At 50.1% G+C, this 27449-nt stretch overlaps 1 protein-coding gene across 3 annotated transcripts in view; it reads left to right on the forward strand.

The window, feature by feature from the left end:
* Positions 1-27449, forward strand: part of LOC102566019 (zinc finger protein 345) — a 49000-nt gene that overhangs the window by 5340 nt on the left and 16211 nt on the right. For 2 of the 3 annotated variants that reach the window (XM_059732496.1, XM_059732495.1), the window contains exons 2-4: positions 15690-16453; positions 17470-17596; positions 23066-23182. In XM_059732496.1, the coding sequence (XP_059588479.1) occupies positions 16430-16453; positions 17470-17596; positions 23066-23182 (268 nt within the window). In that variant the 5' untranslated portion in view covers positions 15690-16429. Of the gene's footprint in view, positions 1-15689; positions 16454-17469; positions 17597-23065; positions 23183-23213; positions 27362-27449 lie in introns of those variants that run through there. The other variant, XM_019483291.2, reaches the window with a different exon arrangement.

The following is a 27449-nucleotide window of genomic DNA, read 5'->3' on the forward strand; positions in this document are numbered from 1 at the left end:
CCCAGAACTGGACACAGTACTCCAGCTGTGGCCTGACCAGTGTCGCGTAGAGAGGGAGGATCACCTCCTTGGCCCTACTTGAGATGCACCCGTGGATGCACAATAGGGTCTGGTTAGCCCTGCTGACCGTGACCTTGCATTGTCGGCCCATGTTCATCTTGGAGTCAATGGAAGATGCCTTCCAGGAGATGATCTGGCAGTTGACTCAGGCACCTGTGCTGGCATATGCTGACCCCAACCGCCCTTTTATTTTGCACATGGATGCTGGCCTGTCAGGACTGGGGGCTGTACTGTACCAGGAACATGATGGACACCGGTGACCAGTGGCTTTTGCCAGCAGGGGATTGGCACCCAGCAAGACGCATTACCCGGTACGTAAGCTTGAATCCCTGGCCCTCAAGTGGGCCGTCACTGAGAAATTCCGGGACTATTTGTATGGGACTACCTTCCAGGTATGGACAGACAATAATCCCCTTACCTATGTGCTCACCAGTGCTATGTTGGATGCGACCAGCCAACGTTGGATCGCGGCATTAGCCAACTACATCTTTAGCCTGCACTATCAAGCAGGACGAAAGAACGTGGATGCTGATGCCCTTTCTCGACAACTCCCCAGCAACCCTGGGAGTGTTTGAAGCCCCGAGACAGTGAAGACCATTTGCGACCTGCAGCTACAAGACCCTGTGGGGATGAAGGAAAGTACTGTTTGCATGGCTGAGGTGTTGGGGTTGCCCCCTGAGGGGATCCCACAGGCCTGGGTTCAGTACACCACGCTGACTCCCTCTTCATTGCCCCAGGTCATGGCCATGGAATGGCGGACAGCACAAGAACAGGACCCAGATGTGCGAGAGGTGCTGCATGCCCGGAGATCAGGGAATACCTACCCCACGACCCTTAATAATGCTACCCCAGCAGCCCACCTCCTGTTGGAGTGGGAAAAGCTTCGCTTGTTTGATGGAGTGCTACATTGGGAGGTGCAGGACCCAGAAAGACGGAAATATTGGCAGCTGGTCCTCCCTCAGAAGTGTAAGGCCTTCGCGTTATGGGCCTTGCATGATGACTTTGGGCACATGGGAGTAGAGTGCACCCTGGTGCTAGCCCATGAACAGTTCTTTTGGCCCAAAATGGCTGAAGACGTAAGAACTAAATGCTCAAACTGTGATCAGTGTGTGCAGAGGAAGACCCTGCCCGCTCGAACTGCCTATCTACACACCATCCAGAGTTCAAAACCCAGCTGCTTAGAAGGGGAGGGGCACTGAAAGGGGAATGTGCTGGTTGTGACAGACCACTTTACCCGATATGCCCAGGCCTTCCCTACGTGAGATCAGACAGCAAGAACGGTACTCTGGGAAAAGTACTTCTTTGTGTTTGGGCTGCCTGCAAGACTCCACTCCGATCAAGGGCGAGATTTTGAGAGCCGGTTGTTGCGTGAAGTACTGACAGTGGCTGGCATACAGAAATCAAGGACTACACCCTACCACCCCCAAGGAGATCCCCAACCTGAGCGCTTCAATCACACTCTCTTGAACATGCTGGGTACGAACAGAAGGCCACATGGAGCCAGCTCATTGCATATCTGGTGCATGCCTACAACTCCACTAGGAATGATACAACGGGGGTCAGTCCGTATTTACTCATGTTCGGGAGGGAGCCCCAGTTACCCATACATTTGTGCTTTGAGGTAGAACAAGTCTACCAACAATACTTGACTCATGGTCAATATGAACAACAGCTTCGGGACCGTCTGCGTCGTGTGTACCGACTGGCAACCGAAACTGCTGGAAGAAACCAGCAACAGCATAAGCGGCTTTATGATGCTCGAGTTTGTGAGCAAGGGTTACAAGAAGGGGACCGGGTGCTGCTGCAAAACTTGGGGCTAACTGGGCGACACAAAATCGCTGATTGGTGGCAGGCTGAACCCTATACAGTGGTGTGACAACTGGGAGACCTCCCAGTATACGAGATATCCCCTGAATCTGGACTGAGTTGAAGTCGCGTGGTCCACCGGAACCTTCTGCTGCCTATTGGCAAATTGGTGGGGCCCCCTCCACCCGAGAGAGAGCTGCAAGAAGAGAGGCCTAGGTCTCCCTGTAGAAGAAAGCTTCACGCCACCCAGCTGGCAGTTGTACCTGCAGCTCCCCCGGAGGACTCGGACTCTGACTGGTGGTACCCTACTGACTTTCACCCGAGCTTAGGACCTGCCACTCCTCAGGGCAAAGGGGAGACGGGGACTGCTGCTCGTGGGGCCCTGCCTGGCGAGACCGAATGAGAAAACATCCCCATGTCTTTACCTGCCAGTGGGGCAGGCTCCTCGAGTGAGAGGGAACCCGAGTTGCCGGGGCCCTTGTGGAGTCCTGCCCCAGACCGCACCCCCCGGCCAAGGCAGGAGCTTCAGCCAGTTTGCCGCTTCACCTATGATGCCCCAGGGGTGCCGGGGGAGGTCCCCATTGCTGCCCCGTGGGTCCAGTAGTCCCCCAGGCTGAGGCCTGAGCTTCACCAGGGATGGTGAAGGGTTCTGCGGGGGAGGATGTGAGAGGCTAGCTGGCAGTGACCTAGCCCAGGGGTTTTGAAAGGGCAAAAGATGATTGGAGGACTTGGGATTCCCTTTCCTTACCAATCTGATAATGATTTGGCCCAGGGGTTTTGAAGGGGTAAAAGATGATTGGAGGATTTGGGATTCCCTTTTCTCACCAGTCAGGCCCCAGAGACTTACCCTCCATGTCCCCTGATTGGCCCTGTGGGTCACCTGGAGGGGGATAAAAGGGGCAGCGTAGCTGACTCAGAAAAGAGACCAGCGAGGAGCCACAAGGAAAGAGCTTCAAGGAGCTAGCAAGAGCTGGGCCAGCAGGGCGGGAGCAGTTGCCCCAGAAGACCCTGAAGGAGTAGGACCTGCAGGCAGCACTGGGGTCCTCAGCAGCGCAGCGTGCGGTTGGCAGGAGAGGCTCCCCGCTGGGCTCCAGGATCCCCTATGAGAGGCTGTGGCCAGCAGGAGAGGCTTCTCCGCTCCAGCAAGGATCTGAGCAGCAACCTGAGAGGTTCCCAGCTCTGCTTCCAGCTCCACCAGTCAGAGGCCAGGCAGCTCAACGTGAGGCCGGGGCTCCAGGAAGGTCAAGACCCCTAGCAGCTTGGAGCAGTACCAGCACTGGTGGCTGTGTGCCAGAGTTTCTGCTGAGTTCAAGTTCCAGCTTTGGTGACTTGTGGTGAGTGAGCTAACAAGGAGAAATTCCTCTTGCAGTGGAAAGGGGCCATTGTGTTCTCCCCACTTCTCCCCCTCCAGGTACCTAGGCCCTATATTTCTTGTCATTTGACATTTTGTATTTGGTGCCTTTTGTATTTCCAGTAATACCAACCAGTATTGTTTGTTCTGCTGTTTGTGTTTTACATTTTGGTTAACCCTGTCTTTTGCCAACTGGATGAATATGTCTATGATTGTAAGTGTTTAACCTTTGTTGAATCCTGCCCCTTCAGGGCATTGTAGTGTCCCCTATACCCTGCCCTGGTTTATACTGGTTATGTTCCCAGTATTGTTCCCTCATTAAAAGGTATATGGTTAAGTCTTCATTGGTGGTCTGGCTCTGCTCCATAGGGGGAGGAGAGTCCCTACACCTCCCACAGCGCTTGTGCACCTGCTTTGATCCCTGCAATTGGAAAGGGGGTACCTCTTGTAGTACTGCTGGGGCTGCACATGTAATCTCTGGGATTCATTCAGCTGTAATATACTGATGACTGAAACATCTGCAACTGACATATTTTTTGTGATATGAATTATATCCAGGTTTATATGGATGGGGCTAACCCTGCCTGAGGCTGGAGCTTGCACCAGATGTGCCTGCTAGAGCTCCTTTCTAGTCTTGCTTCTCTTATGATTCTCTGATTCACATGCACATGCCTGAGCACATATGCATAGACAGACACGTACACATGTGCACCCACTTCCACACACATGCACATGTACACACATGGGCAAATATTCATGGGCACACATGTACATGTGCCCATAAAATACACATGCATGTGCTCATACAAGCACGTGCACACACCTGCAGCCCCTGGACGCACCCCAGGCGGGCAGACGTGTGCTCACGGATGAGGCTGGAGTAGGTTCCTTATTCCTGGTTACCTATTCCTTATTCCCAGTTTCTTATTCCTTGTTCCTGGTTCCCAGTTCCTTCTTCAAAACTGATTTAGACCCAATAAAAACTTGTTATTAATGAATTCCACATCCTAAACAAAGAGAATTTCATTAGCTATGCATATGTATTAATTTGTAAAATAATATCCCACATCAAGTACAGAGCCCTAAATGAAGGTCAGATTAGGATGGGATTATGGGGCAAAATACTTCTTGGGCCACCCCAAATTTCCTGTCGATGCCACTGGGGGACTGTCCCAAAGAGCCCTGACCAAGGTCCTGCCCGGCCCAAAGCATGGTTTGGCCGTGCCAGGCTGCCCACTATACTAAGTATAATGGCTCAAATAAGGAACTGGCTTTTGGGATGGGATAATGGCTAGAAATTCTGCTTGGGCCACCCATCAGTATACCTCTGTGCCACCGGGGAACTGTCCTGGACATCTGTGACCAGAGACTTGTCCAGACCAAAGTGCAGTTTGGCCATGCCAGGCTTACAACAGACAGCACCCCAGCCACTCTGTTAAATACATGGAACTGAATAAGGAACTGGATTTTGGACTGGGATTACACCAAGAAATCCTTCGTGGGCCACCCCAGACCACATCTCTGTGGCACCAGGGGACACTTCTGGACATCTCTGACCAAAGATTTGCCCGGCCCAAAATGCAGTTTGGCTGTGCCAGGCTGCCAACAGACAGGACCCAAGCGACTGTGCTAAGTATATGGAACCAAATAAGGAACTGGATTATGGGCTGGGATTATACCCAGAAATCCTCCTTGGACCACCCCAGAATGCACTTCTGTGCCACTGGGGGACTCTCCTGGACATCTCTGACCAGAGACTTCCCCAGCCTAAAACACGGTTTAGCCACGCCAGGATGCCAAAAGACAGCACCCCGGCCACTGTGCTAAATGAATTGACCTGAATAAGGAATTGGATTTTGGGCAGGGATTATATCCATACATCCTTCTTCGGCCACCCCAGAACACATCTCTGTGTCACTGGGGGATGCTTCTGGACATCTCTGACCAGAGACTTGCCTGGCCCAAAACACGGTTTGGGCGTGCCAGGGTGAGAAAAAGACAGCACCCCAGCCACTGTGCTAAATTAATAGACCCGAATAAGGAACTGGATTTTGGGCAGGGATTATACCCAGAAATTCTGCTTGGGCCACCCCAGACTGCACCCCTGTGGCACCAGGGGACTCTCCTGGACATCTCTGACCAGAAACTTGCCCGGCCCAAAGCGCGGTTTAGCCGCTCCAGGTCACCAACTGACACCAGCCTCCAGACACTGTGCTAAATTAATGGACCCAAATAAGGAATTGGATTTTGGGCAGGGATTATACCCAGTGTCCCTGGGATGCTGGTTTAGAAGAGGGGGACACTGGGGCTATAAGGGAACCCCAGGCCAAAATAGAAGCGGAAGAAAGCCCCTACTTACCATTCACAGGGGCCGGAAGGAGCAGGGGAGCGCATGCTGGAAAACCTCCTGCGCGGTTCGTTAGCCACGCCCATATTCAGCTGGGGCTGGGTGACATCAGCAAGGGACACCACCCGGCGGAAATAAAGGGAAACCCCGAGGGTGCAGGAGGCAGACAGGCTACCAGCCCGCAGGAAGACCCGAGGCGGGCAATGCGCACCCGCGGCGGCTGACAGCCCGGGACGGCAAGGGCAGCTGCGACAGCGGCAGCGAAGCCGGCAGAGGAGCTGGCAAAGGACCTGGCAGGGAAGCCGGCGGAGGAGCCAGCAAAGGAGCTGGCAAAGGACCCGAGAGCGAAGCCAGCAGAGGACCCGGCAGAGGACCTGGCAGAAAAGCCATTGGAGGAGCCGGCAGAGGAGCCAACAGAGAAGCCGGTGAAGAAACCAATGAAAGAGCCAGCCAAAAAGCTGGCAGCGAAGCCAGCAGTGAGGACGGCAGAGAAAGCAGCCACGGGGAAGCCGGGAGCTGGGGGGCACCAGGGAAGCACAGGGCTCCACTGGCTGGGACACTCTACTTTCCTTCTAGACCCCTTCTGGCCTGACGGTTGCACCCCTCAGGCGATCACAGTGGTGGGTATTTCACGTGTCACAGAAGGTATTAGAGTAAGGGTGAGGGTGGTGGAAATAAAGAGCCTTTCAGCCTCGCGCCAGAGCCCGGCCCAGGACACCAGGTCCCACCGCTGGCGAACAATGGGAAGTAGGGAAAAGAAACAAGTAGGGGCCAGTGGTAAAGCAAGCCTTGATGACCCGCGGCAGAAGGTGGCATTTGGCCGGGGTGTAGGGGAGGTCGGAGCCCCGTGAGTGCCCACCGAGAGGCGTGACAACCCTGGAGGCTCCCTCGAAGGAGACCCCATCCACTGAGGATCTATCCAAAGTCATGGCAGGCGAGTTAAGGGGGTCTCCTGACATCAGCTGAGGTACCCTCTGGGGCCCACCCGCAGGCCCAGGACAAACCAGATCAACTGCCCGGGCAAAGGTTGCTCGGGAACGCCTAATAGAGCACAGGCGGGCACACCCAGAAATCCTTCTTGGGCCACCCCAGAAAGCATCTCTGTGGCACGGGAGGACTCTTCTGGGCATCTCTGACCAGAGACTTGCCCGGCCCAAAACGTGGTTTGGCCATGCCAGACTGCCAACTGACACCCCCTGCCCAGACACAGTGCTAAGTATATGGACCCGAATAAGGAACTGGCTTTTGGGCTGGGATTATGGCTAGAAAATCTGATTGGACCACCCATCAGAATACCTCTGTGCCACCGGGGGACTCTACTGAGTGCATCTGACCAGAGATGTGCCCAGCCCAAAATGCAATTTGGCTGTGCCAGGCTGCCAAATGACAGTACCCCGGCCACTGTGCTTGATATATGGATCCGAATAAAGAACAGGCTTTTGGGCTAGGATTGTAGCTAGAAATCCTTCTTGGGCCACCCCATGGCATACCTCTGTGCTCCCAGAGGACTCTTGTGGACATCTTTGACCAGAGACTTGCCTGGCCCAAAAGGCGGTTTGGCCAGGCCTGGCTGCTATCTGACAGCCCCACAGCCACTGCGCTAAGTATAATGGATTGAATAAGGAACTGTTTCTTGCTCTGGGATTAGAGATGGAAGTCCTTGTTTGGCCACCCCACTGTATGACTTTGTGGCACTGGGAGATTCTCCCAGGCATCCCTGACCAGAGTATTGTCCGGCCCAAAGCACAGTGTGGCTCTGCCATGCTGTCAACTCAGAGCATGCCCTGCCACCTCCCCCAGCGACTGTACTAAGGACAATGGCTTGAATAGGGAACTCTTTTGGGGCTGGGATTAGAAATGGAAATCCTTCCTGGCCACCCCACACCATGCCTATGTGGCACCAGTGGACTCCCCTGGGCATCCCAGACCAGAGTCTTGCATGAGCCAGAGTGCGGTTTCTTCATGCCATGCCCACTGCACTAAGTATACTGGCTCAGATAAGGAATTTCTTTTGGACCGCAAGTGGTAGAGTCCCTGGATGGCAGCCGTGGGTGAAACTCCCTTCACAAGTGACTTAGCTAGGAGGGAGCTCCCCAGGTTGGTTTGCCTCTGACTGTGACTGTGATCCATTTTGAGCTACTATTAAAGGTTAAGGTTTTGCTTAAGGAGTACCACTGTTCCCCTTTTCCCTTGTAATAAACTTGTTTTAATTTAACATTTGCTAGTGAGTGAGCAGGTTCCTTTAAATTACAACACCCAGCTTTAAGTTATTTTACCAAGTTTCTGGGTGGCAGTTGGACCTAAATTTGAAATGCTGTTGAAAAATCCCTACGGGTCTCTATACACTTGCTTTGGGGTGGGGAGAAGGGTGCTTGAAATAAAATGGTTCTGAGAGGCACTCTAATTAGAGCGCCCACAGTGTCACATGTATTCAGTATCCCGCGCTTCAAAATGGCAGTGGGGGTGCTTTAACAAAGCTGGTTCGAAGATCTTAAGTTAAAGCGCTGCTGCTGCCATTTTGAAACACGGGCACAGTGACGCAGAGGCTGCTGGAGTGCGCTAATTATCACACTTCAGCAGACTGGCAGCAAATTCAATTAATCGAGTCTGCTCTGACACATGCTAAATACCACGCGTTGGAGCAGAGGTCTGTCACTGGTGCCCTATATATGCATGCAGCCATTCGTCCTGCCATCCAGTGCCTGGTGGAACAGCAACATAAAGGTTTTAAAGGTTGGGTGTCAGCTGGCAGGCTTACACTCAAAAAGCAAGCATTTCATTGAGCAGGGGGACATGCCCAGATTTCTTCAGGAGGCTTCTTGGTAGTGGGGACATGTTCTGGGATGATTCATTGAGGGTTTTGCCCCATGAACACAGCAGAAGAGCAGCTCCTTATTGGTACCAATGTAAATAGCACATACAGATGGCAAGTAAATTGGTGCCTGGTATGGCCAAAGTGTTTTTTGGACCAGACAAAAACATGGTCAAGGGTGTCCGAAAGTCCTCCAGTGCCACAGAGGCATGGTGTGGGGTGGACCAAAAAGGATTTGCAATGATAATCAGGCCAAAACCCAGTTCCTTATTCAAGCCAATATACTTAGTACTAGCAAATTGCTCGTCAAGAATGATGGGGGGTAAGTAGGAGGGTGCAGGTACGAAGCCCCGCAACAGGCCCCATTTCCTCCCTCTCCCCACCCTGCTCTACCTGCACCTCCCTCCCGCTGCTTCAGGTCTGACCCCAAGCCACTCCCATCCCCCTCTCCACCATTTCGGGTCCGACCCCACTCCCCTTCTCTCTCCCACCATTTCAGTCCAGTCCCACTCCCACCCCCTCCCCACTGCTTCAGGTCTGACCCCGCTCCCCTCCTTCCCCCCACAGCTGCTTCGGGTCTGCCTGGCCCGTGTCTGCCTGCCTTCCTTCCCCTCCCCCACTCCCTGTCCCCCATCTCTGTGTCCCTGCTGGTTGTCTGGAGGGCATCCAGGACGGGCGGCCACCGTGATACCCCACTGGCCCTCAGGCAGGAAGATGGCGGACAGCCCGGCTGCTTGGACAGCTGGGACACGTTCCCCACCACCAAAATTCCCCAGCAGCGGTGCAAACTTGGGCCCACACAGCATGTGCCACCCAGCCACTCACCACCCACCCTCTCAGGGGCGCATGCACAGCTGGCTAGAAGCATTACAGACAGACATACAGACAGACACACAGACAGCCAGACAAAGCCTTTTATTAACCCTCTGAGTTAAAATCCGTGAGGAACACGGCACAGGGGACACAACGGTGGGAGTCTATTACAGACCTCCCACCCAAAGTCCTGAGCTAGACCAGGAGTTTGCCCAGGAACTGGCTGAGGCAGCTTGCTCCAGGACCATGGTTGTCATGGGTGACTTCAATTACCCAGACATCTCTTGGGAGGATCGCTCAGCAAAACCTGAGCGGTCGCAGAGCTTCCTCTTGTGCGTGGATGACCTCTACCTGACTCAAGAAGTCTATGGGCCAATGAGAGGCAAAGCGCTGCTTGACCTGGTGCTGGCTACTGGGGATGACCTAGTCGGCGACCTAGTGATCGATGGGAAGCTGGGTGACAGCGACCACGAGCTGATCACCTTCACCATCCGCCGAAAAGCTGGCAAGTCAGTCAGCAACACGGAAGTCCTTGACTTCAGGAAAGCTGACTTTGACAAGCTCAGGAGGCTTGTCAGTGAGGCCCTAAGGGACTGTGACCACAGGGAGAGGGGAGTTCAAGAAGAGTGGTTGCTCCTCAAGGGAGCGATCCTCAATGTACAAACTAAGTCTATTCCATCTCGGAGGAAAGGCAGCAAGAGGGCACAGCAGCCCCCCCGGCTCTCCAGGGACCTAGCAGACCTCCTGAGGATAAAAAGAAAGGCCTACAAAGGATGGAGGATGGGAGTCACCTCCAAGGAGGATTATTCTGCACTGGTCCGGTCCTGTAGGGAGCAGACCAGGAAAGCCAAGGCTGCAACTGAACTCCAGCTAGCTTTGAGCATCAAGGACAATAAAAAGTCCTTTTTCAGATACGTGAGGAGCCGGAGGAAAAGCAGGGGCAATGTTGGACCCCTGCTGAACCAGATGGGGCAAATGACAACTGACGCCCAGGAAAAAGCCAACCTATTAAATAGGTACTTTGCGTCGGTCTTTCATCAGCCCCATGGGACGCCCATGCCCGCTACTGGGCCGGGAAGTCCGGGTGAGGGTGATCCCCTGCCCTCCATTAATGCTGACTTCGTGAAGGAACATCTTGAGAAGCTGGATACCTTCAAGTCAGCCGGCCCTGACAATCTTCACCCCAGGGTACTCAAGGAGCTGGCGAGCATCATAGCCCAGCCTCTAGCGCGGATCTTTGAAAACTCTTGGCGCTCTGGCGTAGTGCCCAAAGACTGGAAGAAGGCCAATGTGGTGCCTATCGTCAAGAAAGGGAGGAAAGTGGATCAGGCTAACTATAGGCCCATCAGCCTGACTTCTATCCCTGGGAAGATCTTAGAAAAGTTTATTAAGGAGGCCATCCTTAATGGACTGGCCGACGCCAACATCTTAAGAGATAGCCAGCACGGGTTTGTTGCGGGTAGGTCTTGCTTGACCAATCTCATTTCCTTCTACGACCAGGTGACCTATCACCTGGACAAGGGAGATGAGATTGATGTCATATATCTTGACTTCAAAAAAGCCTTCGATCTGGTGTCCCATGATCGTCTCTTGGAGAAACTGGCCAGTTGTCGCCTTGGGTCCTCCACGATCCACTGGCTGGAAAATTGGCTCCAGGGTCGGACCCAGAGGGTAGTAATTGATGGAAGTCACTCATCGTGGTGTCCTGTGACCAGTGGGGTCCCCCAGGGCTCTGTCCTTGGACCCATACTGTTCAACATCTTCATTAATGATGTGGACACGGGAGTCAGAAGCGGACTGGCCAAGTTCGCCGATGACACCAAACTTTGGGGCAAAGCATCCACACCAGAAGACAGGCGGATGATCCAGGCTGACCTGGACAGGCTCAGCAAGTGGGCGGATGAGAATCTGATGGTGTTCAACGCCGATAAATGCAAGGTTCTCCACCTTGGGGAAAAAAACCCGCAGCATCCTTATAGGCTTGGCAGTGCTATGTTGGCTAGCACTATGGAAGAAAGAGACTTGGGGGTCATCATTGACCACAAGATGAACATAAGCCTGCAATGCGATGCTGCGGCTAGTAAAGCGACCAAAACACTGGCTTGCATCCATAGATGCTTCTCAAGCAAATCCTGGGACGTCATTCTCCCCCTGTACTCGGCCTTAGTGAGGCCGCAGCTGGAGTACTGCGTCCAGTTTTGGACTCCACAATTCAAAAAGGATGTGAAGAAGCTTGAGAGAGTCCAGAGAAGAGCCACACGCATGATCAGAGGTCAGGGAAGCAGACCCTACAATGACAGGCTGAGAGCCCTGGGGCTCCTTAGCCTGGAAAAGCGCAGGCTCAGGGGTGATCTGATGGCCACCTACAAGTTTATCAGAGGTGACCACCAGTATCTGGGGGAACGTTTGTTCACCAAAGCGCCCCAAGGGATGACGAGGTCGAATGGTCACAAACTACTACAAGGTCGTTTCAGGCTGGACATAAGGAAGAATTTCTTTACTGTCCGAGCCCCCAAGGTCTGGAACAGCCTGCCACCAGAGGTAGTTCAAGCGCCTTCATTGAACACCTTCAAGATGAAACTGGATGCTTATCTTGCTGGGATCCTATGACCCCAGCTGACTTCCTGCCCTTTGGGCGGGGGGCTGGACTCGATGATCTTCCGAGGTCCCTTCCAGCCCTAATGTCTATGAAATCTATGAAATCTATGAAATTATGTTAATGGCTTTGGGGGCTGCAGTTAGCAGCATGGCATGAAGGAACCGTGCTCTGGGCTGGGCAAGACTCTGGTCAGGGATGTCCGGGGGAGTCCACCAGTGCCACAGAGTCATAGAGTGGGCTGGCCCAACAAGGATTTCCATCTCTTATCCCAGAGCAAGAAACAGTTCTTTATTCAAGCCATTATACTTAGCGCAGTGGCTGGGGGGTTGTCTTTTCGCATCCTGGTCTGGCCAAACAGCATTTTAGACTGGGCAAGTCTCTGGTCAAAGATGTCCACGAGAGTCCTCCGGGGCACAAAGGTATGCCATGGGGTGGGCCAAGAAGGATTTCTAGCTGTAATCCTAGCCTAAAAGCCTGTTCCTTATTCAGGTCCACATATTTAGCACAGTGGCTGGGGTGCTGTCAGTTAGCACCCTGGCACAGCCAAACCGCGTTTTGGGCCAGGCAAGTCTCTTGTCAGAGATGTCCAGGAGAGTTCCCTGGTAGCACAGTGGTAAATCAAGGAGTGGCCCAAAAAGGATTTCTAAGTATAATCCCAGCCCAAAAGCCAATTCCTTACTCAAACCAATGCATTTCATACAGTGGGAGTGGGGGGCTGTCAGTTGGCAGCCTGGCACCGCCAAACTGTGCTTTGGGCCAGGCAAGATTCTGGTTAGGGGTGTCCAGGAGAGTGCCCCGGTGCCACAGAGTCATGGCGTGGGGTGGCCCAAGAAGCATTTCCATCTCTAATCCCAGCCCACTAACCAATTCCTAATTCAAGACCATATACTTAGCACAGTGATTGGGGTGCTGTCTGTTAGCAAGGCCAAACTGCACTTTGGTCCAGGCAGGTCTCTGTTCAGAGATGTCCAGGAGCGTCCCCCCGTGGCACAGTGATGTGGCCTGGGGTGATCCAAGAAGGATTTCTGGGTATAATCCCAGCCCAGAATCCAGTTCCTTATTCGGGATATTTAGCACAGTGTCTGGGGGAGGGTGGGGGGTGTCAGTTGGTAGCCTGGTGAGGATAAACCGCGCTTTGGGCCAGGCAAGTCTTTATTCAGGGATGTCCAGAGGTTTCCCCCCATGGCACACAGTTATGGTTTAGGGTGGCCCAAGAAAGATTTCTGGGTATAATCCCAACCCATAATCCAGTTCTTTATTCAATTCCATACATTTAGCACAGTGGCTTGGGTGCTGTAAATTGGCAGCCTGGCATGGCGAAACTGCAATTTAGGCCAGGTAGGTCTCTGGTCAGAGATGTCCAGAAGCAGCCCCCAGTGGCACAGAGACATGTTCCAGGGTGGCCCAAGAAGGATTTCTGGGTATAATCCCAGCCCATAATCCAGTTCCATATTCAGTTCCGTATACTTAGCACAGTGGCTGGGGTGCTGTCTGTTGGCAGCCTGGCACGGCCAAACTGCGCTTTGGTCGGGCAAGTTTCTGGTCAAAGATGTTCAGGAGTGTCCCCTGGTGCCACAGAGATGTGGTCTGGGGTGGCCTAAGAAGGATTTCTGGGTATAATCCCAGCCCAAATTCCAGTTTTTTATTCAAACCCATCTATTTAGCACAGTGACTGGGGGTGCTGTGTTCTGGCAGCCTGCTACGACCAAACCGCACTTTGGGCTGAGCAGGTCTCTATTCAGAGATGTCCAGAAGCATCCCCAGGTTGCACCGAGGTGTGGTCTGAGGTAGCCCAAGAAGGATTTCTTGGTATAATCCCAGCCATAATCCAGTTCTTTATTTGGTTCAGATACTTAGAACAGCGGCTGGGTGGGGGCCTTTGGCAGCCTGGCATGGCCGAAGAGCACTTTGGGCCAGACAAATCTCTATTCAGGGATGTCCAGAGGCATCCCCCGTGGCACAGAGGAGTGGTTTGGGGTGGCCCAAAAAAGATTACTGGGTATACTCACAGCCCATAATCCAGTTCCTTATTCAGTTCCAGATACTTAGCAGAGTGGTTTGGGTGCTGTCAGTTGGCAGCCTGGCACGGCCAAACTGAGTTTTGGGCCAGGCAGATCTCTGTTCAGAGATGTCCACGAGAGTCCCCTGGTGCCACAGAGGTGTGGTTTGGAGTGGACCCAAGAAGGATTTCTGGGTATAATCCCAGTTCAAATTCCAGTTCCTTATTCAAATCCATAAATTTAGCACAGCGGCTGGGGTGCTGTGTTTTGGCAGCCTGGGACGGCCAAATCCCACTTTAGGCTGGGCAGGTCTCTATTAAGAGATGTCCAGAAGCATCCCCTGGTGGCACTGAGGTGTGCTCTGGGGTGGCCCAAGGAAGAATACTGGGTACACTCCCAGCCCATAATCCAGTTCCTAATTCAGTTCCATATACTTAGCACAGTGCCTGGGGCGGTGTCTGTTGGCAATCTGGCACGGGCAAACCACGTTTTGGGATGGGCAAGTCTCTGCTCTGAGATGTCCAGGACAGTCCCCCGGTGTCACAGAGATGTGGTCTGGGGTGGCCTCAGACAGATTTCTAGCTATAATCCCAGCCCAAAATACAGTTTCTTATTCGGATCCATATACTTTGAAGTGTGTTGGGCTGCTTACAGTAAACAGGCTGGCACAGCCAAACCCCGCTTTGAGCTGGGCAAGTCTGTGGTCAGCAATGTCCAGGAGAGTCCCCCAGTGCCACAAAGGCACAGCATGGGGTGGTCCAAGAAGGATTTCTGGGTATAATTCGAGGCCAAAATCCAATTCCTTTTTCTGCTCCAGATATATTTAGCACAGTGCCTGCCGGGCAGGGGGGGTGGGGGTGGGGGGTCAATTGGACATCTGGCGCGGCTAAACCACGTTTTGAGCCGGGCAAGTCTCTGGTCAGAGATGTCCCGGAGTGTTCCCCGGTGGCACAGAGATATGGTCTGGGGTGGGCCAAGAAGCATTTCTGGGTATAATCCCTGCCCAAAATCCAATTCCTTATTTGGGTCCATTAATTTAGCACAGTGGCCAGGTTGGCAACCCGGTGTGGCTAAACCGTGTTTTGGGCTGGGCAAGTCTCTGGTCAGAGATGTCCAGGAGAGTCCCCCAGTGCCAAAGAGATGTGGTCTGGGGTGGCCCAAGGAGGATTTCTGGATATAATCCCAGCCCATAATCCAGCTCTTTATTCGGTTCCATATACTTAGCACAGCAGCTGGGGTCCTGTCTGTTGGCAGCCTGGCACAGCCAAACCGCATTTTGGGCCGGGCAAATCTTTGGTCAGAGATGTCCAGAGGTGTCCCCTGGTAGCACAGAGATGTGGTCTGGGGTGGCCCAAGAAGGATTTCTGGGTATAATCCCAGCCCAAAATCCAGTTCATTATTTGGGCCCATACACTTAGCAGAGTGGCTGCGGTGCTGTCTGTTGTCAGCCTGGCACGGCCAAAGCGCACTTTGGGCCGGGCAAGTCTCTGGTCACAGATGTCCAGGACAGTCCCCCAGTGGCACAGAGGTATGCTCTGTATTGGACCAAGCAGAATTTCTAGCCATTATCCCAGCCCCAAAGCCAGTTCCTTAATCAAACCATTATACTAGTGGACATGGGAGCTATTAGCTGGCAGCCTGGCATGGCCAAACCATGCTTTGGGCCGGGAGGGACCGTGGTCAGGGCTCTTTGGGACAGTCCCCCAGTGGCATCGACAGGAAATCTGGGGTGGCCCAAGAAGTATTTTGCCCCATAATCCCATCCTAATCTGACCTTCATTTAGGGCTCTGTACTCGATGTGGGATTATTTTACATATAAATTAGTATGTATGCATAGCTAATGAAATTCTCTTTCTTTAGGATGTGGAATTCATTAATAACAAGTTTTTATTGGGTCTAGATTCGCTTTGAAAAAGCAACTGGGAACCGGGAATAAGGAACTGGGAATAAGGAATACGGAACCGGGAATACGGAACTGGGAATGAGCAACCAACTTCAGCCTCATCTCTCACGGGCAGAACCAAACTCACGCGCACTTCCACGCGGAGCGACCATCGAGCCGCGGTCCTCCAGGGCCACCAGAGCGGCGGAGGCTGCACCCCCCCCGCAGGAGGCGGGCCGCGCTGCGTGGTGACGTCAGAGCGCGGCGCCTGATCACGCCGCCCACGCACAGGTGTCTCCTGCAGGAGCCGGGACCCGGAGCGCCGAGGAGCTGCGGCCTCTCTGCGAGGGCAACGGCGGGTCCCTCCGGTCCGGGCAGCCCGTGTGCGAGCCCGGGGCCTCTCGGGGACAGCTGCACCGGCACCGCCCGGGGGCAGAGCGGGAGCGCGGCTCGGGCTGGAGCTGCATTGCGGGGACGGCCCGCGGGGCAGTGACATGAGCCCCAGGCTCTGCCCGGGTATCGGACGCGGCCCCGAGCTGGTGATTCCCCAGCGCGCTACAGGCTTCACCCCCCCCCGACTCCGGGTGGTTCCCGGAGCTGTGACCCTGCTGGAGTGGGCATGGTGCACTCGCCTCGTTCTCCTCTTTCCAGATTGACTTTTCCACTGAGTCCAGCCTGCACCAGCCCAGGACATTGAGAAGCCACATTCCCTCCTTCCTTTCCCCTTCGTTTCTGCTCCTCTGCAGCACACAGCGGGGATGGCTGGAGCAGCCCTGGCTCAGGTAAAACTTCACCAGGAAGGTCCCTCTTTCATGGGGTGCAGTAAATCCCTGAGAGTCTGAATGCTAAAGAGTTCCCACCCCAGAGCCACATGGGGAGCGAAGGGGGACTGGACGCTGCACTGCAAAGCCCTGGAGTTCCCTGGGGAGGTATCTAAGGGGAAAACATAAATTGCTTGGATCACAGCCCAGGCAAGGGGTTCTCCCTGCAAGTCTTCCTAGCAGTGACAGCTTTCCCAGGGGGGATGCAACCACCTGCCCTGCAGTCTGCTTTTGGAGTGATGATGGCAGCTCCCTACTAGGGGGTACTACCTACCGCCTGTGCTGCACCACCTGGATAATGTTAGCTGTAGGAGAGAACCACTCTTCTGCAGGCAGAGTTGTGTCCGCACCACACTTTGCTGGAGCAGATACATCAGTTGAGGGGTAGAAAGTCCTGCAGCATACTCAGGCTGCCAAATCTTTGTAAGTTGGAGTAAGACTCAGAGATGCAGGAGCCCTGTGGTTCCCTGGGGAAGTGTCTGATGGAGAAGGACAGACAAGGTTCCTTGGGTGAATTTGATATCTTTTATTAGACCAGCCCAAATAGTTGGAGAATATTTATTAAGCAAGCTTTCGGGTTCAAAAACCCTTCATCAGGCTAAGGAAGCTTCAGCAGTTGGTGTGTGCTCTTCCTGGATGGAATGAAAAGTAAACAAGCCAGGGGCTGGGCTGGGCTGGGCTGGGCTGGGGGAGTTAGTTGCCAGGCAGATTATAATGTATCAAGGATTAATTCCTGGGGTCACTATTGCTGGTTTAGTTATGATGGCAGTGCTCTGTTGGGTAGACATACCCTGTGCTGTGTCCACATCAGGGGCTTTGCTGGAGCACCTGTGTCAGCTAAGGGGTAGATAGTTTCACATCAGTGTCCAGTGTAGCTAGGCTGGCCCATCTTTGTAGTACATCAAAATGCTTAGGACTGCGGGCGCTGGATGAGGCTGGAACAGAAGGGACTGAAAGTATACTGCTTTTGGCTGCAGCTCCGGGAGGCCTTTGAAGATGTGGCGCTGTACTTCACCCGGAAGGAGTGGGAGCTGCTGGGAGATAGAGATAAGGTGCTTTACCAGGACCAGATGCTGAGGAATTACCAAGCCCTTATTTCCCTGGGTAAAGTTCTGTTTCTTACTTCTTCCCCCCACATAGTCCTGTGTTCTGTTTTGTATTTTCATATCCATTTTTTTTTTTTTTTTAATTTGAACCAGTCCCTTGTTCCTTGGTCTTTCTTTTGCTCCAACTCCTGCTGCTTCCATATTCAGCAATTATTTTGCAAGATGATCTCCCTCTGTCCTCCCAGCCTGTCCACATCTTCAACTCAGTGTTTATAAATATTTACCAAGTAGCTTTACTTGGCAAATTAGTCCAATTTCCTCACTTTCTTTCCAGTTTTATCCTGTCCAGACATTTAGCTGTCTTAGTCTCAATGTATAATCCACTTACTTCTATTTGGTTGCTTGTCAACATAAATCCATGGAGGTCTTAGCAGCATCTGCTGCTTCAATAGATTGCTTTCCCATTTCTTTAGCTCATTCTCTAGTGCAGTGGTGCCCCACTTATCCAACCCATGGCAGTGTTGCTTCACGGGCTGGATTGTGCACATGCTTGATGTATGGCAGGGGTGGGCAAAATGCAACCTGGGGGCTGGATGCGGCCAGCCAGGCCATTCTATCCAGCCCCCGGGGCCCCTAAAAAATTTAGAAAATTAACATTTATCTGCCCTGGGCTGCCTGTCATGTGGCCCTTGATGGCTTGCCAAAACTCAGTAAGTGGCCCTCTGTCCAAAATAATTGCCCGCCCCTGGTATATGGGGTCAGCCTGCAGCTGCAATCCTACATGCCACCCAACCTCCCATGCCAGCCTGATCCTGCTGTATGCTGGCCTAATCCTGATCCTCACTGGCCCAATCCCATGTGATAGATCTGACCATGCACCCAGATCTCGTTGTGCACCAACCTGATGCCATGCACTGAATGCATCTGCGTGCCAGATGTGACTGCGCATGGGCCTGAATCTATGGGCCTGGATCTGATTGCAGATTGACCAAGGCACAATCACATCATCCTGCCCACAGGGCTCTCCCTGTGTCCAGATATTTGGCAGCAGTGGAGCAACAATTAATGCTGCCACCACACCCCCACTGCCAAATTTCCAGACCTGTAGGGAGCCTTCCAGGTTGGATGACAGTTCTGTGGGCTGGAGGATGAACATCACTGCTTTAGTGACATTTCTATGAATGAAAGAACCCAAGTGCTTTTAACCAGGAGTCAATGTAAGTTTCTGCCCATGTGCCTTTCTGACATCTCCACCTCCACAGGCCATGTTTTTTTGTCTTTATTGCATTTTACTTAGAATCAAGATCATGCTGCCATACTATAATGGGTTTTTGCCCTTCTAAAATTGCTCTGTATTTCAGGAGATCACCTGCAAATGTCATATAATCCACAGTGCAATTCACCTAAGTTTTTTGTCCGTGACACTCATCACTGTGACAAAAAGTGGGTTGAATGCAGAGCCCTGATGAAAATGAATTTTCACTTCCAGAAGTTCTTTATTGTAGGTGCTGGTTCTATAGCCTGAAAGTTTGATGTACGTGTCATGTACGTGTACTAGTCAGATGTACTTTTCTAGTGCTTTCTTCCTTCAGCTTCATCAAAGATATTCCTTTGGGACCCACTCAGATGCTTTTTCTAGATCTACAGAAGCCACCTGGAGCAGTTTATTCTTCTCTAATTTTCTTGAAAGTGACTGAGGTCAATCTTTTCTTCTCTAAAACCAAACTGATTATCACTGATTTGTCTAGTTCTCTTGCATCTAATCTCTTGCCTCTAATTTCAATATATATTAATTAAAAAAAAAAAATTTTTTTTCACCAAGTGTCTAAGTAAGTTTGTTCTCAGACAGTCAAAGGGAAATACAAGTAAGTTTATGTTCTCTCATTGGAGCATTGGTAGTTACTACCTTTCAATTTGAATGAAGATTGATATGATATATTTAGTCACTATATTTAGTCACTATGATATATTTAGTCACTATTTATCTGAATTTTTTTAAGTCTTGTACAGTTTTCTGAGTTAAATACAGTAACCACCATTCCCCTTCGTTTCCTAATGCTTTGGGAACTTTCACAAATTGGGCATATGACCCTGCTATTTTGTAATTACTTTTTCAGTTTGTTTTTCAGTGCTGCCCACTAGAATTTCAGCTTCATTTGCAGTGGATGCAAATATCCTCTGGAATATTCTTCTTTAAAGAATTTCTCAAGATACACCTTTCAGGCTTGCCAGATTTCTCTTAGACCAGCTGTTAATCTGCTTTTGCTATCATTAATAGCATTGAGGACATCATTATCCAAGTTTTTTGTTTTGGCATAGGGGATTTTAGTCATCTTATCAATTACATTTTCATCCTATCTACTGTTCAGTTTCTTGTACATGTCACTTAATGCTGCTTCTTGTATTCCTGTCATCCTTACAGCTCTTGTCTTTTCACATAAATGACTTGGTCTGAATTAATTTGGTACTTATTGAAGATCTCTCTTTTCTTCAGTAGCTGATTGAATCTCTATATTCCAGCATTAGGCTTCCCATCTGGCTTACCTTTTATGATTTGGTATTGTCATCGTTGCTGTCCTCATCGGGTATTATTGATGTGTTGTCAGTTCTGAAGTCTCGTGGACTGGGGTGCTGGCAAAATGTCACAGGCAGGAGAGCCCAACACCAGTCTTGTCTTAACAACCACAGGTTCGGTTTGGTGCAAAGGCTCGGCTAGGTTCGTTATCTACAACGCATAGCCCTAACACACTCATGATCTGACAGATGAGATGTTAATGCATGTATGCCCATGACAAGGTATTGGTGCAATACCACATAGGCTCCCCAAGACTAATACAAAATTCCCATAATTTCTAATTCTCCTTTTATACAGTGATCAGAACAAATTAAGTACTATATTCCACCAATACCTCGAATAACTTGAGCCATCCTGTGCCTTGGACTTGTTCCACATCCTGATCTTGGTGTTCCTGTTCCAGGCTTGTTATCCTGGTACTGGACTATCTCTGCACCTGGTACAGCTATATCCTCCTCTCATCTCCTGGCATGAGTGCTCATCTGGCCCACGTGCCAAGTTTTGCTTATGTAAGGAATTCATGCATTGGGCAGGTTCACTGACCAGGCCTGCTCTGGCCTGTGCTTTAGCAAAACCTTTGTGCAAGCAGTATATGTGTTAATCAGTGTTCCAGTAAGGCCTGTAGGTATCACCAGGATATATTTTCAGCAGTTATAACTACAACCCCTTTCCCTGTATCCCAAAGTATATCTGCATCAAGCTCTTTATTATTATAACGAAATTGAAGACTGACTTGGTTATGCAGCTCTGGCTTTCTGTTTTTAACTAGCTTCTACTGTTTCATCTCTTCCCCTGCTGTTCACTTTCTTTATTATATTCTTGGGGAAAAAACAAAAGTCAGCAAATGGAACACTGTGTTGTGCCATTTTGCTCTCAAGATATTAAACAACTTTTGTTCTATTTCCACCCTTAGTCATTGTGAAACCTACCTGCCTGAATGGCTGTCTCTTTTGGAGGTCATTCTATGCCCATCTATTTTCTGGAAAACAGTGTTGACCAGTTCCATACTCTAGGCTTTTGCAGGGTCTCAAAATGTCTTGCTCCTTTTTCCCCATATCCATGAAACTGATGGACTGTATCATATCTACTGCAGTATATAACAACCTGTGCATTCATACCCACTTCCGTGATGATGCTCCCATCACATGGAAGGACTGTTATTGGTAGACTTGAGGAAGCATTCGGTTGCTAGCTAGGAGTAGAGAGCAAAGCTAGGCCAAGAAATGCCAAGCAGTTAGGCAAAGGGAAATCTAATTTAAGGAACTAGAAACAGGCTAGGAAATACCATGGATAAAAGGTCTGTAGAGCCAGTATTAACTCAAGACAGGTTGCAAGGGTAGGGATAGAACAGAAATAAAAACCTTCTGGCTTGGTTGCATGTAGCCCAACTGTAAAAGAATAAAATAGCAGATAGAAGGCCTGCTTTCCATGTTATCTTTAAGTCCACTTCCTATTATCCACTGGCTAATAAAAAGGTAGTTCTGTCACCGGATGGTGTTCCTCTTGGACTGAAATCTTGTTCAGGCAGAGGAACCCATCTACAGATGTTAGAAATCCTTGCTTTCAGGGCTTAGTCTCTGTAGCCAGCCTATTAAGACAGCCTGCATGTTAGTAGTTTTAAAACCTTAGAACTAAGGAAAAGCAGGATGTTAAAAAAAATCTTTTTCTTCAGCAATTGTAACCTTCTTAGCTTTTAGTTTTATAGCCATATTGTTTGTAAACTTTCCAGGTTTGTATCTATTTATAATTCTTCTCCATAATCCAGGGGTGCTTAGCTCCCAGTCCAGGGGCCAGAGCTGGCCCTCAGAGTCACTTATCCAGCCCACAAGGCTCCCCATGAGTTAAAAACTTGGCAGTGGGGGAGTGGTAACAGCATTTAATTGCAGCTCCCGGCTGCCAAATTTCCATACTTGAGGACCTTGTGGTCCAGATAACATGGCGTTATGTGCTAGTTTGGGCACATAGAGCCAGCTGGAGTGGTATGGGGCCCAGTCCTGACATACAGGACTTCATGGGCTCAGGCTGGGATGATACAGAGCCTGATCTTGGCAAGCAGGGCCAGGGTGGGGTGGCATGGGCCCAGGCTGGAGTCGCACAGGCCTGATCTGGGCATGCAGGGCCCAATCTAGGCATTATCAAATAATCTAACTATTTGGTTCTGTGTAACCATTTCCTTTTTTTTCAAGAATTAAAAAGATTTTCTTGGATGTAATAGAAATGATAAGTGATTGACATAGTTCTAGATTTACAAATTGCAAAATCTTCATATAGTCATTCTTTTAGACCACCTAAATTTGCTGGGACAGATCTCTGGAAAAGTCATGGTCTTTCAGCCCATATCTGGTAGTCAGCATATAATGGCATCTGCCATTATTATAAACTCATCTTCATCTGTACATTGCTGATAAATAAGAATTACTTTCTCCTCCATATCAAGTTTCATTTTTATGTGACTGTCATTAATTATTTTTGCTTCCAAAACTTGTCAGTGCAAATTTTCATCAAGAATAAAGCCATTTCCAGTTCTCTGCCTGGAATTACCTTGATAATAAACTGTATCCATCCATAAGTGCATCCACTCTCTCTCTTTCCAAATTGGTACCTTAAAAATATGTGAGAACGTTCTTATCTTTCTTTGTAGTACATCACAGAGCACTGTACCTCTGCTTATCTTCCATTCTGCTACAAGGAGTTTTATGCCCTTTATATACATCTCAGTGGTTTATGCATTATATTTCAAATGACCGTTCTGCTTACCTGGGTGACAAGGTCCATTATGTATTGAAAATTCCTTCCTGGAGTGCTGTCTTTGATGCTATATGTCCACATTTCCTTTTCCTTTGAGGCCCTCTTAGAATGTTTGAGTCCATTGGATCCATTCCTCAAGTCCCAGTTGGGGATTGGGTGGAGAGTAACCAAGCATAACCACCCTTCATTTACTTCCTCACACAGGATATCAGGGTCCCACACCGGACTTGATCTGCCGCATCCAGCAAGGGGAGGTGGAGCTCTGGGTCTGTGATGATGAGAACCGTGGAGAAACTGCATGGTCTGAGGGCCTGTCTCCAGGTGAGTCATGGCAGTTCCCCCTATGCCCATTCCTCAGCACTGCTGAATACCAGAGAGGGGATAACTGGAAACTTGCAACCCTGCCCTGATCTGCTGTCCCAGGATACTGGCCTTAAATACTTAAACCGTGACCTGTGTTCTTCAGGCAAGCATGTTTTTCCATTCCCTGCAGGTGCATGTTATCCAGGCAAGCGTGTGTTCTTGTGAGCACAGGAAATTGTTCCCTTCTTCCCCTGTTAGGGCTTGTGGGACATGAAATCCAAATCCACCCCTTTAGTAATGTTTCTGTTGCTCGCCACCCAAGACTGAGCCCCAGTCCCTTTGTCAGGGAGCTCTGCCATGATGGTGGGAGCTTGCCCGTAAGAAAGCACTACAATAGTAAGGCCATACTGTAGCCTGATGTTTCAGTATTGGGCACAGTGGGTTTCCCTGTGGTACCGCAGGCTGGAATTTGTCATCACTTAGCACTGGAAGAGTCGATACCACAGCCCAGGGTGGACATGCTTCTGTGAGGGTGTTTCAGAAAGTAATGGCAATTTTGGAATAAAACCTTTTTCCATGCACTGATCATTTACTGTCTAACATTAGTTTTCTTAGGGTTGGCAAACTGATCAATTGATTAGTCAAATATAGTCAGTTGACTGCACGTTTTTTGTCTGGTCAAAGATTATAGCAATTTTATGTTGGGTGAATTTTTTTTTCAGTTTTCTTGACAGAAATATTTTTTTTTCCTTGTTTTTGACACATTTCTTAATGGAAAATTTGGGCTTTTTCTATGTATTATTTGACTGTGTTGGCAATTTTTGACTGATATTTGACTGATCAATTGACCAAACTTTATATGACCAGTCAATACCTAACCCTAAGTTCTCTACATAGTTGTAAACGCTGGGCACATTCAGCAGTGTCATCAGTGTTCTCTGCTGCTGTGTAGCTTCCCACTCATTGTACCCAAAATGGTTTTATTTTGAAATTGCTATTACTTTCTGAAACACCCTCATACATTCGTCCTGGAGGGCATGATGAGCCCTGTATTTCCTCATGACAATTGTAATGCTGAGCAGAAGCTCTGGGAGCCGTTAGGGAGAGGGTGGGGCTCCTATCCACTGCTACTGGTTCCTCCTGCTCAGTGGAAACTGGAACTTCCCTCCATAGCAAACAAAAAATACAGGCAGTGTTTAATCAGCATCTCAGACTGTGTTTCATAGCTCACAGGTGTTAGTGGAATCCACAAACTCATGGTCTGAGGGAAATAAACTCAGGGTTGGAGCAGAATCTTCCTCTTTCTGCTGCATCTTGGGGGCCCTGCAAACCACGGGTCCTGAGACTTAGTGGCCATGTGCAAGTTAACCCCAAGGCCTTTATCCCAGTGCAGATTCTTCTAACTTGGAGAACACCTGGGGCTCACTGGCAGAGGAAAGCTCCATGGCCTCATTCCCCAGAGAAGAGATTTCTCTGCAGGCAGCTAGGAAGCAGAGCTCTGCTTTTTCCAGAAAGGAGAGCTGGAGGGCTCATTTCAGGCCTGCCGCATGAGCTGCAAATCCTCCGCTTCAGGAATATTTCCTTGAGGGATGTGGGCTGGCATAGTTTGGCTTTTCTTTCTATTCCCAGCAGCCCTTGGAGTTTGCTTATACCGCAGCAGAGGTCTGTCCCAGAGAGGGCAATGTTCAGCATGCCCCACACACCCATGACTGTGGAGGCACTCCAGACCCAGCACTTTGCCAATGAAGCTGTTTCAGTTCTTGTCCTCATATGCTGTTCTTAGAACTGCTAGATACCAAGAGCCTGAGAAGAAGCCCTGGGGATGCACTCTAAACAGCTTCACTGGTGATGTTATGCGTCTCTAGCATGGCAGCAACCTTAGGTGGGTGGGCAATGCTCAGCAGAATCTTCTCCAGGACCCACAACTGCTGTGGTGTAAATAAGCTCTTTGAGAGCCTTGTTCTTCCATTAGAGAGATGCCTCTTGTCTCCCTTTCAGCCACAGAGAGCAAGAGCCATTCAGATCTTGTGCCAGTGCATGTATTCCACATGTGTCTACCCCCAAAGGGTGTGAGGTGATATAGTTCTCCCCATAGCATAACAAGTGGTAGGTATGAACCCCAGGTGCTCAGTTGGGGCCTACCAAAATCATGATTTTGCCTTTTTCATGGAAAATGCAAAATTAGGCGTCTTCTGAAAAACGGTGGTCTCTGATTTCAGCAGGATCACCCGGAGGAAAAAAAAACAACTTGCCAAAGCAAAGAAATGAGTGGGAAGCCCTGCATCTTTGGAGCATGTGGGGTGAAAGGGAGCTAATTTGAGGCTGTCAGTACAGGTGCCAGTCTGGGGCTGGCTGGGGAAGTGAAAGGGTTGTAGCACCATAGTTGAGGTAGCCAGAGGCATACTGTTACAGCATGCTGCAGCCTGAGGAGGATAAATTGTGAGAAGAAATCCTCCAAGAAGGCAAAATACATTTCAGCTCTGGACCATGTAAGGCAGTATCCTACAGGGACCTTGCATGCAGATGGAGGCAAATTGCTCTGTACCTACTCCATGACTGGATATGTCAAGGAAAAACAGTGTAGATCAGCGCTTAAAGTGCAAGGCACATGTGAAGCAAAAGGTGGCTGCAGAGGCTGAAGGTCAGAGCAAGAAAGAAGCGACTGTGTACTTGCTCTTTAAAAGGATCGTGGAAAGCAGCTTGGCGAGGCAAATGGTGACATTTTTCCCTCGTGGAGGCTTTTGTGGCAGCAAACATCCTGCTGAAGAAAATTGACCATCCTAAGTTAAGGGACTACTTGATCAAAAATGTACCAAATGCTGAATGTTTCCCATGTGCAGACAAGCTTCGCCAGAACTATGTCCCTGCAGTGATTGCTTTGCACATACAATCCAAAAAATCTGAAATGCATGAATTGGCAGTGTATGAATCCATCTCCATTGTGGCCGATGAAGCCACCAGCCTTCAAAATAATTATGTCTTGCGCATTTTATTTGTACCTGAGAGCTGGACAGACTGGGACCTGCCTGCTTTTCAAACAGAGGCGGTCCAGCTCACATCTGTCAATTCTTGTACCGTGGCTTAGGCTGCAGTGAAGGCTGTTGTTGACTGCGGCTTAGAATTTAACAAGATTTCAGCATTTCTGTCCAGCAGTGCCATGTATATGTGGAAGGCTTTCTCTGATGTGCTCCATGGACAGATGCCCAGTGCAATTCATGTCACCCGCAATGTGCATGTTCTGTCTTTGGTAAGTGACATGTGGCATATGCAGTTCCCTGATGTGGATAGCCTGGTTTCCTCCTTCAAGAAAGCCTTCAAGCACTGTCCAGGCTGTAAGCTCCAGTACAAGGAGTCTCTTGCCAGTCAAAGTGGAGACTCACGTGCGACTGTGCCACTGCCATGAGAGCCTGTGCTCACAAGATGGAATTTGTGGTTCAACACGGTCCATTACCACGCCGAGAATATGCAGTACTACCAGTAGTTTGTATCTGAGGAGCTAGAAATCACACCTGGCACACAGTATATGCTTAAGCTACGTGATCTGGAGCAAGGAGACATTAAAAATCAAGTGAAGTTTGTGGCAGAAAATGCCACCTGGTTCATGGAGCTTCTAACGTGGTTTGAAGGCTGGCAGGCTGCGATCCACCATGCACATAAGCTGATGGATTGGATAAGCTGGGTTGAAGATATGGCATCACAAGAATTATCAAGCTGTCCTCATGAAAACCAGTGGAGAAGGAACCTGTTCCAGGCAATAACTGCAAAATTAAACCAGTACTACAAGTACAACCCATCACTACCACCACAGCTCAAACAACCAGCTGCCTCCTTCCTTAGTGCCATTCGCATTTTTTACCCCAGTCAGGCACCTTTGCTGAGTTTGATTTCAGCAGCTGAAGGTCAAATCCCTGGATGGCAGAAAGAGCATGACAAGCAATGTGCTGCTTACATTAACTTTGTCAAAGAGTGCCAGGTGCCTGTGACTGTGTTTTGGGAGTCTGTTTTTGATCGGTTTCCACATCCGTATGCTCTGGCAAAAAGCTGCCTCACCATTCCAACCAGCTCAGTGGATTCTGAAGGTGCAGTCTCAATGTACGGACAAGTGTTCACCCCACAGAGACCGAGGATGTCAATGGCAACTTCCGGTGGATGCTCCATGCTAGCGTTTAACAGCTAACATGAATTGCCTATCTCAAGGTTAGCACTGAGTATTGCTAAACTCCTTTTCACAACATTAATAATGAATCATGGTGATGGTATTGGTTACAATTCATGGTGTGTTTAG

This window comes from Alligator mississippiensis, chromosome 8 (genome assembly GCF_030867095.1).
Source record: "Alligator mississippiensis isolate rAllMis1 chromosome 8, rAllMis1, whole genome shotgun sequence".
Taxonomy (NCBI): Eukaryota; Metazoa; Chordata; order Crocodylia; family Alligatoridae; genus Alligator; species Alligator mississippiensis.